The sequence below is a fragment of the Oncorhynchus kisutch genome, linkage group LG3 (assembly GCF_002021735.2).
Source record: "Oncorhynchus kisutch isolate 150728-3 linkage group LG3, Okis_V2, whole genome shotgun sequence".
Classification (NCBI taxonomy): domain Eukaryota; kingdom Metazoa; phylum Chordata; class Actinopteri; order Salmoniformes; family Salmonidae; genus Oncorhynchus; species Oncorhynchus kisutch.
This window is the reverse complement of record NC_034176.2, coordinates 23,038,170-23,049,351: the sequence shown is the minus strand read 5'-3', so window position 1 is coordinate 23,049,351 and position 11,182 is coordinate 23,038,170. Positions and strand designations below refer to the sequence as shown.

The following is an 11,182-nucleotide window of genomic DNA, read 5'->3' as shown; positions in this document are numbered from 1 at the left end:
ATTTTTTGGGCCGACATAGAGCAGATCCTTGGTATATAACTTTGAGAGAATGGGCAAATTGAAGTAGGAGTAAGTTGTGTAAACAAATTAAAATCTTTTGTTTGTGTTCTTTATCTACTTTGCTCTGGAAATTCAGGAAAGACCTGCTGTAAGAGTTAAGATGTCTTTGAATGTCCAAATTACTAGATTTAGCTACATTTCTGTGAAGATCTGGGGGTGAGGACAACTGAGGACTGGAGCAAGGAGTAGAGATGGGAATAGAGATGGGACCAGTGACCTCAAACATCAGATAGCTTTCTGATAAGATGTAAGGCATATGTTTATTGATGAGCAACAATGAGGTGCAAACATTTTCCATGGGTCTACGATTGTGTTCATCCTCATCTCAACCCATTCTGGATCAAATAATCATCAACTCAACTCATCATCAATGCAACTCAACTCCACTCAGCGCAGACAATCTTTCACTAAATTGAGATGAGTACATACCTATTGGCACAATGACCTTCAGCTGTGAAGCACAACTGTTGGTGGGGCTAATCCACAGCATCTGTTAGACATCAGCTGTCGAGAGAGGCCTGCCAATCCTGGCACTGTAATGTCATCAGACTGCATTCCCATGCTCTGTTTTCACAATTACATGGTAATCCCTGCCTTCATGAGATATCTCCAATCAAACGTGGCTCAGTGCACCACCCTGTCAAAGCCTAGGCCCCAGTGCATAATCCCTCATATGATCCAGGGGCTCTGAGTACGGGAGGACCACTCCCTCACCATGCTAATTATAGACTCCCAGAGAGGAGAGGGCTATGGAAATAATTGAATTGCAAAATAAGAAGTATTTCAGATCTTCATTATGAAATGTGCGTTATACCATCAATCATGTTTAGTGTGCAAGGTTATAGTAACCCCAGTCAGATATTTAGTTTGCTGGCATGATCTAAGTAGGTTATAGTAAACCTGGTCAGATATTTAGTTTGCTGCCATGATCTAGGTTGCTAATAGTAACCCCGGTCAGATATTTAGTTTGCTGGCATGATGTAAGTAGGTTATAGTAAACCCGGTCAGATATTTATTTTGTTGGCATGATCCCTTTTTTCTCAATTACCACCTGAATGACGTGTCCAAAGTAAACTGCGTGTAGCTTAGGCCCTGAAGCCAGGATATGCATATCATTGGTGCCATTGGAAGGAAAACACTTTGACGTTTTTAGAAATGTTTTTAAAAATGTAAGAGAATATAACACAATAGATATGGTAGGAGAAAATCCAAAGAAAAACCAACCAGAATTGTTTTTTTGAGAGAGACCATCCTCTTAAAAATGCAAGAGAAAGGCCATATTGTAAATTGGATGCAATTCCTATGGCTTCCATGGGGTGCCAGCAGTCTATGTTCAACGTTTCAGGCTTGCAACTCCAAAAACAAATAAGAAATACAAGTTTTAGTAGAAGGACACAGTCTTGGAAATCCGTGTTTGCACGCCATGAAGAAATTACGCACCTGCCAAAAGCGGTTTCCTATTGAACATACTTCTTTCCAAAAGAAATATTATAGTTTGATTACATTTTAGGGTATCTGAGAAGTAAATAGAAATGTATTTTGACTTGTTGAAACAAAGTTTAGGGGTAGATTTCGGATTCCTTTCTCTGCAAGTTGAAGTCTAAACAGACTTTTGGGGATATAAAGAAGGATTTTATCTAACAAAACGACACTACATGTTATAGCTGGGACCCTTTGGATGATAAATCAGAGGATGATTTTCAAAAAGAATATTTAATCATTATATGTGAATGTATGAAACCTGTGCTGGTCGAAAAATATTTTGATGTGGGTCGCCGTCCTCAAACCATCGCATGGCATGTTTTTGCTGTAATATCTACTGTAAATCGGACAGTGTAGTTCGATTAACAAGAATTTAAGCTTTCAGCTGATATAAGACACTTCTATGTACCAAAATGTTTAAAATCCATAATATTTATTTGAATTATGCACCCCCAGTTTCACCGGAAGTTGTCCAGTTTGCTGGCATGATCTAAGTAGGTTATAGTATCCTCGGTCAGATATTTAGTTTTCTGACATGATCTCATTTTGTGAAAAAGCCAATAATAAATTAACAATCTCAGGTGATCATGGTACCAATTGCTGTGTGTTTGTTAAATCCAGGCCCACAGAAAGCAAAGAAGAGAGCAGAGGGAGCCAACTCCAATGTGTTCTCTCCATGTTTGAACAGGCCCAGATCCACGAGTTCAAAGAAGTAAGAAGTAAGACCTACTTGATAAATTGCTTCTCCGAAGCTAGTTACATTTCTTTTCCATTGATTTTGCCAAGTAACACAACCATAGACACATGCAGTACACAGTGGTCTGTCCAGAACATTTTGAATGGGGTGGCCAAGGTGGGGCACAGACCCAGTTTAGGAGGGCCATAACATTTTGAACCTTAATCAATGCAAGGTGGATTTATTTTCTATATAAATATGATGGTTCAATGTAATAAATGCTTCAGATTAGGTTTCATACATTTCCCTGTTCAAATGGTAGCTAAACTAACTTGAATGATTTATCATTTGTGTCTAGCCGTGTTCCATAATTTTCCTTAAATTCGCAAGTGGCTGAATATATTTCACCAGAGAAGGCATCTGAGCGAGGGAAACAGCGCCCCTCTGTCTTAGTATCTGTAGCCCAGACAGTATCAGGTACATGGGCTACACATACCAAGACAGAGGTGCGCTGTTTCGCTTGCTCTGATGCTTTCTCCGGTGAGATTGGTGAGTCTTGCTGTCAGGTGTTGGTCTTGGTCAAAATGATTAATTATATTCAGAGACGACCTATCAGATCTCAGATTCGGGGGGGTTGGACACCCTTGACACACCGCTGGCAGTACATAGATAAATTCTCTTTTGAATCTGAATATATACTTACATAACAGGAGTACGCAGGTATGTGATGTGAATACATGTACACCTACTCACCCTATCAACCCTCAACAGGCTTTCACTATCATGGATCAAAACAGGGATGGTTTAATACATTTGTACAAGATAAATTCATGAAATGAAGTGGGATATACAGGATATAAGTGGAAGTATTGAATGGAAGTATGTGAGAATGGTCAACCAATACAATGATGATATACCAACATAGATGGCATACAAAGGCTTCACTGTTCATATGACTGATTGAAACGGTGCTTAAAGCCTGAGATAAATAGCTGGTTTATCTGGCTTCATGCTGGCAGCAGATCCTAGCTTTGGCCCATCTGTCAAATTGAAGCGATGCATTGGTCTGTCTGTCTGTCTGTCTGTCATCCTTTAGGTGCAGACCCAGAGGAGACCATCCTCAATGCCTTCAAAGTCTTTGATCCTGAGGGGAAGGAGACCTTGAAGAAGGACTTGTGAGTGTGCCTGTCTTACAATGCAGTCTTACATATTAGGTGTGTACAGATGTAGGATCTTAATTTGAGCCAGTTTGCTGAAGCAATAAAATAATCCTGCAGCAACAGGAAATGTGAATTATTATTTTCGTTTTTTACCCCGTTTTCTCCCCAATTTCGTGGTATCCAATTGTTTTAGTAGCTACTATCTTGTCTCATCGCTACAACTCCCGTACGGGCTCGGGAGAGACGAAGGTTGAAAGTCATGCATCCTCCGATGCCCACCCCAACCAAGCCGCACTGCTTCTTAACACAGCACGCATCCAACCTGGAACCAGCTGCACCAATGTGTCGGAGGGAACACCGTGCACCTGGCAACCTTGGTTAGCGCGCACTGCGCCCAGCTCGCCACAGGAGTCACTGGTGCGCGATGAGACAAGGATTTCCCTACCGGCCAACCCCTCCCTAACCCGGGAGACGCTAGGCCAACCTCCCGGTCGTGGACGGTTAAGACAGAGCCCGGGCGCCTTAACCACTGCGTCACCCGGGAGGCCCTGGAAACGTGAATTATTATGTGGATAATAATTCATGGACATTTTTGCAGGGGTTGATAGAATTTTTTGTTAGGACAAAAGGAGTCTAAAATGTCCAAGTGGAAATTACAAACTCTAATAAGCCTTTTTAAACCTCAAATACATTAAACATCTACATATCCTGCTGCATTTCCTGAAAATTCTCAGCAACAAAAGAGTAATCAAATTAAGATCCTACATACAGTACATACTCTATGTAGACTTCTAATAACTACTACTACTCTTCTCTTTTTAAAAATGCCTTCCTCACCATCTTAAATCATCTTAAATACGCATGCCCCATTCAAGAAATTTAGAACCAGGAACCAATATAGTCCTTGGTTCTCTCCAGACCTGACTGCCCTTAACCAACACAAAAACATCCTATGATGTTCTGCATTAGCATCGAACAGCCCCCGTGATATGCAACTTTTCAGGGAAGTTAGAAACCAATATACACAGGCAGTTAGAAAAGCCAAGGCTAGCTTTTTCAAGCAGAAATTTGCTTCCTGCAACACAAACTCAAAAAGGTTCTGGGACACCGTAAAGTCCATGGAGAAAACAAACCTCCTTCCAGCTGCCCACTGCACTGAGGATAGGAAACTCTGTCACCACCGATAAATCCACTATAATTGAGAATTTCAATAAGCATTTTTCTACGGCTGGCCATGCTTTCCACCTGGCTACCCCTACCCCAGTCAACAGCACTGTACCCCCCACAGCAACTCGCCCAAGCCTTCCCCATTTCTCCTTCTCCCAAATCCAGTCAGCTGATGTTCTGAAAGAGCTGCAAAATCTGGACCCCTACAAATCAGCCAGGCTAGACAATCTGGACCCTCACTTTCTAAAAGTATATGCCGAAATTGTTGCAACCCCTATTACTAGCCTGTTCAACCTCTCTTTCGTGTCGTCTGAGATTCCCAAAGATTGGAAAGCAGCTGCGGTCATCCCCCTCTTCAAAAGGGGGGACACTCTTGACCCAAACTGCTACAGACCTATATCTATCCTACCCTGCCTTTCTAAGGTCTTCAAAAGCCAAGTCAACAAGCAGATTACCGACCATTTCGAATCCCACCGCACCTTCTCTGCTATGCAATCTGGTTTCAGAGCTGGTCATGGGTGCACCTCAGCCACGCTCAAGGTCCTAAACGATATCTTAACCGCCATCGATAAGAAACAATACTGTGCAGCCGTATTCATTGACCTGGCCAAGGCTTTCGACTCTGTCAATCACCACATCCTCATCGGCAGACTCAATAGCCTTGGTTTCTCAAATGATTGCCTCGCCTGGTTCACCAACTACTTCTCTGATAGAGTTCAGTGTGTCAAATCGGAGGGCCTGTTGTCCGGGCCTCTGGCAGTCTCTATGGGGGTGCCACAGGGTTCAATTCTTGGGCCGACTCTCTTCTCTGTATACATCAATGATGTCGCTCTTGCTGCTGGTGAGTCTCTGATCCACCTCTACGCAGACGACACCGTTCTGTATAATTCTGGCCATTCTTTGGACACTGTGTTAACAACCCTCCAGGCGAGCCTCAATGCCATACAACACTCCTTCCGTGGTCTCCAACTGCTATTAAATACAAGTAAAACCAAATGCATGCTCTTCAACCGATCGCTGCCTGCACCTGCCCGCCCGTCCAGCATCACTACTCTGGATGGTTCTGACTTAGAATATGTGGACAACTACAAATACCTAGGTGTCTGGTTATACTGTAAACTCTCCTTCCAGACTCACATCAAACATCTCCAATCCAAAGTTAAACCTAGAATTGGCTTCCTATTTCGCAACAAAGCATCCTTCACTCATGCTGCCAAACATACCCTTGTAAAACTGACCATCCTACCGATCCTCGACTTCGGCGATGTCATTTACCAAATAGCCTCCAATACCCTACTCAATAAATTGGATGCAGTCTATCACAGTGCCATCCGTTTTGTCACCAAAGCCCCATATACTACCCACCACTGCGACCTGTACACTCTTGTTGGCTGGCCCTCGCTTCATACTCGTCGCCAAATCCACTGGCTCCAGGTCATCTACAAGACCCTGCTAGGTAAAGTCCCCCCTTACCTCAGCTCGCTGGTCACCATAGCAGCACCCACCTGTAGCACGCGCTCCAGCAGTTATATCTCTGGTCACCCCCAAAACCAATTCTTCCTTTGGTCGCCTCTCCTTCCAGTTATCTGCTGCCAATGACTGGAACGAACTACAAAAATCTCTGAAACTGGAAACACTTATCTCCCTCACTAGCTTTAAGCATCAGCTGTCAGAGCAGCTCACATATTACTGCACCTGTACATAGCCCATCTATAATTTTGCCCAAAAAACTACCTCTTCCCCTACCGTATTTATTTATTTTGCTCCTTTGCACCCCATTATTTCTATTTATACTTTGCTCATTCTTCCACTGCAAATCTACCATTCCAGTGTTTTACTTGCTATATTGTATTTACTTGGCCACCATGGCCTTTTGCCTTTACCTCCCTTATCTCACCTCATTTGCTCACATCGTATATAGATATTTCTTTCTACTGTATTATTGACTGTATGTTTGTTTTACTCCATGTGTAACTCTGTGTTGTTGTATGTGTCGAACTGCTTTGCTTTATCTTGGCCAGGGCACAATTGTAAATGAGAACTTGTTCTCAACTTGCCTACCTGGTTAAATAAAGGTGAAAAAAAAATATATAATAATAATAAAATAACAGTGTAACAGTGTCTTAGTCTATGCCGCTCTGACATTGCTTGTTCAAATATTATATTCTTAATTCCATTCCTTTCTTTAGATTTGTGTGTATTGCTGTGAAATTGTTAGATATTACTTGTTAGATATTGCTAGAAATACACGCATTTCGTTACACCCACAATAACATCTGCTGAACACGTGTTTGTGGCCAATACAATTCGATTTGAGATGTTAACAACCCAGGCAGATGGGTTCTCCCGCGAAAAGTTTAGAACCATCATCACTGATATATATTTTTACATATTAAGCAAAACCACTTTCATAATATTCTCAAACAGGCTTTGTGATCTATTCCTACAGATGGAGCAGATGTCACGCCATGGCCATAGAGAGGTTTTTATTCTCTATTTTGGTTAGGCCAGGGTGTGACTAGGGTGGGCATTCTATGTTCATTTTCTATGTTTTTGATTTCTGTGTTGTTTTGCCGGGTGTGGTTCTCAATCAGAGGCAGCTGTCTATCGTTGTCTCTGATTGAGAACCATACTTAGGTAGCCTTTTCCCACCTGTGTGGTGTGGGTAGTTATGGTCTGTTTGCACCTGATGGAGCGGTTTCGGTTGTTCTTTTGTTGCTTGGTTGATAGTGTTCAGTTTTACCATTAAAATGATGAACACTTACCACGCTGCACCTTGGTCCTCACCTTCTTCCACCAACGGCCGTTACAACCGCCTTCCCTCCAGATGTGGCTGGACACCTGGACTAAGAATCTGATCTACATCATCACACATGGGGAAGAGAAGGGCCAGGAATAAATCCACCTCTTGCTAACTGTCCTTGCATCTCTTCTGTTCCACGTCGCCCCCGCTGCGCATCAAATCTATCTGGAAATGTTTGAGATGTGCATGATCATCTTGTAAATAAAGGATTTTCAGGTTAATCGCATATAATCAATTTTCATACAGGATATAGATCCAACTGTAACTTAGTATGATCTATCAGATGAATTGAACTGTACCACGTTCTAAAATCATCTAGAGAGTCTAGGTTCACAACAGTGTGGATTTGTAATCTTGTTCAGAAATTCCACAAATGTTTTGTCCTGTGAACAAGGATGTGCACTTGAAAACCTTAGATTTATCAATACAAATATTGCAACAAAAAACACGAATGGTCAAATACAAGTAATGAGGTGTCTGAAATTGGTATTGTTACCAGACGCCTGCTCCTCTCTCATAAATCTAAGCTTGGCTATTAGTAAAATAATCAGTTCTTCTGGGGAAGAGGAAAATCACAGTAATTAAATTGTCATTGACAATCAAGTTCTACGGAGGCTGAAATATTTAGGGAGGAGGCTGGCACTGTGGCAGCAGCCATGCACGGATGTCACGGTGTGGCACACCTAGGAGGGTAGTTTATCTTAGGCCAGCATAGTAGATGGCATCGTCCATCAAATCCACCCAGAAGGTTGTTCGGGCAGATTCCTCTGAAGTAGGAAAGTGGGTGTGGCTAGATCAGAGGGCATCGTTAACGGCTAATAGATAGGCTAACGTTTATTTTGTCCCGGTAGACGGCTAATATTAGGTGTTGTTTTGTATAACACTAAGATGTTGAAGTAGTTAGCTAGGTATAATATAACTTTGTATGATAACCAAATAACAGGGTGTCATTTCTACACGTTCTTGGAAACAGCAATTTAGTGAAGCTAGCCAATCGTAGCCACCACTAGCTAACGTTAGCTAACCAGCACTAGATTTGCAGCTCACTCAGCCATTTTTTCTACGTCGCCATGGCCGATGTTGACAAACTCAACATAGACAGTATCATCCAGCGTCTTTTAGAAGGTAAGGAAAGAGTACATTAATCTTACGATATTTATGCAATATTATGTTTACTTCGTTAGATGACCGGTGGTAAGCCTTAGCTAGATAACGCGTTAGTTGTTGACGCAGGTTGGCTCTGGCTATCGGTAGCTAGCTAAGCTAAAGTTAGCTAGTAACTAGCTAACATTAGTTAAGGCTGTTGTTGCCCATATCTAACTAGCTAATGTTAACCTGACATTTGTCCCGGTCGACACATTAAGAAATGTTCATTCAAAGTAGTTAGCTAGCTATGTAACTAACGTTACTTTAGCTACATGATCCAGGGCACTGTCTGTCAATTACTAGTTGCCCAAGTCAGTCAGTGAGAAATCTGAAATGATGGTCACCACTCACACCCCTATCCAGACAACATGGCAATGAGTATGATGGCGCACTAGGTAGATACTGTATCTTTACTTGTAGATTCATCAGGATTGTTTCATTTTAAGTCAGGGGAGCAAAGCCTGGTAAGAATGTGCAGCTGCAGGAGAACGAGATCCGAGGATTGTGCCTCAAGTCCAGGGAGATATTTCTCAGCCAACCTATCCTTCTTGAACTTGAAGCCCCCCTCAAGATCTGTGGTGAGTAATCATCAATATTTGGTGAACATAACTGTTACATGAAGTGTCTTCTATCCCAATGAGGGATGTGTAGAACTTGAAGTTGAAATCATTTGCCTTCTGCAGGTGACATCCATGGGCAATATTACGACCTATTGAGGCTGTTTGAGTATGGGGGCTTCCCTCCTGAGAGCAACTACCTATTTCTGGGAGACTATGTGGACAGGGGGAAGCAGTCTCTGGAGACCATCTGTCTGCTTCTGGCCTACAAAATCAAATACCCGGAGAACTTCTTCCTGCTGAGAGGGAATCATGAGTGCGCCTCCATCAACAGAATATATGGATTCTATGATGAGTGTGAGTGATATGTGGTGGCTGTAATAATCATAACCCTGCACTCTCTGACAGAATATAGTCTTTGTATCTACATAAATTGCATTTTGTTATAGGTTCCTGTCATACGCATTGCCTAGCTTACTATCATCCTAAAATTATATTTTATTATTCTAGGTAAAAGAAGGTACAACATCAAGCTCTGGAAAACATTTACAGATTGCTTTAACTGCCTCCCTATTGCTGCCATTGTTGATGAGAAGATCTTCTGTTGCCATGGAGGTAGGTTGCATTTTAGTAATCCTTAAACATGAAGAGAAGTGGTCCTGTTTTAGGACACACTAAGACATTGCTGTGATATTGAGAGAACCTATTTTATTTCAATTGTCTTCTCATTTACCAACAAGTTCTTAATGCAATTAACCTTATTCTTGCTGTTCATCTCCTTCTGTGTCTCTCAGGGTTGTCACCAGACCTCCAGTCCATGGAGCAGATCAGGCGCGTCATGCGGCCCACCGACGTCCCCGACCAGGGCCTCCTGTGTGACCTGCTCTGGTCAGATCCAGACAAGGATGTCCTCGGCTGGGGAGAGAATGACAGAGGCGTCTCATTTACTTTTGGCTCAGAAGTTGTGGCAAAGTTCCTGCACAAACATGATTTGGATCTGATCTGTCGCGCCCATCAGGTATGTCTGCATACTTTCACTGTACTGTCTGGAGTTGAATCCAATGTTTTTATTTTTAACCCAACTATAATCAATGTTGTTTTTTTCGGCAGGTTGTTGAGGACGGCTATGAGTTCTTCGCCAAGCGACAGCTTGTGACTTTATTCTCAGCACCCAACTACTGCGGGGAGTTTGACAATGCTGGTGCTATGATGAGTGTGGATGAGACCCTCATGTGCTCTTTTCAGGTGAGTATTTCATCATGAATGTACTCTGTCTTATCGCGGGAATGTAAATGTGTCAATGATTGTATTAGTACTAGTGTATGGAGATCTTAACGCTATAACCAATCTCGTCATTATGTCAAACTGTACGATGTAAAGACTATTGCAGTGGGCAAAACATCATCTTAGGTTGGATTACTTGTGTCCATTCCACTTGTAGATTTTGAAGCCCGCTGAGAAGAAGAAGCCAAATGGCAGCCGTCCAGTCACACCCCCACGGAACATGGTCACCAAGCAAGGCAAGAAATAAGGTGGCATGAGTGGACTTATGTCCTGCTCTCTATTCTGCTTTCGCGTCTGAAGGGTTGGTTGCCCTTTGTGCTGCCAATACTGAAAAGATATCCACTTTCCTGATGAAAGCAAAATGTTTTGTTTTGTCCACAAGGGTAAATGGATATGTCACCATGAAAACCTCAGGTGTTTTGCACTCCATTGCAACTAGTCTTTGCCACATATGACTGTTCAACCAGGAACAATGTAACAATATGGCTGATAATGCACAGAAATGCCTTGTTTGAAGCTGTGCAGAGTTGTTTCACAATTTTTTCATTTCATGTTTCATCAATTTCTGTCATCACCTGTTTCTCACTGTCAATGTCAATAATGCAATTAATGGTTCTTAAAACAACTATGGAAATATCACAAGACACTTAGTTGTTTATTTCTGTATAACTTTCTTTATCATAGGACATTGAATCCTCACTCTGCTCCTGCATCTTCACCATTTTTAAAACAAGTCTTGTGCTGAATTAAATGAAGAAATAAAGCATTCTTGTAATGTTGACTAAATCTTTCTAATAAACTTTTAGGGGGAAATTGGCATTTGAATTGTATTAGCATCATGCTCCTT

At 42.0% G+C, this 11,182-nt stretch overlaps 1 protein-coding gene across 1 annotated transcript; it reads left to right on the top strand.

The window, feature by feature from the left end:
* Positions 1–7,956: 7,956 nt before the first annotated feature.
* Positions 7,957–11,152, top strand: LOC109878257 (serine/threonine-protein phosphatase PP1-gamma catalytic subunit). Its single transcript, XM_020470507.2, has 7 exons — positions 7,957–8,473; positions 8,941–9,072; positions 9,178–9,408; positions 9,562–9,666; positions 9,846–10,069; positions 10,162–10,296; positions 10,493–11,152. Exons 1-7 carry the CDS (start codon positions 8,419–8,421, stop codon positions 10,580–10,582), a joined length of 972 nt encoding a protein of 323 aa, XP_020326096.1. The 5' UTR covers positions 7,957–8,418; the 3' UTR covers positions 10,583–11,152.
* Positions 11,153–11,182: the final 30 nt, after the last annotated feature.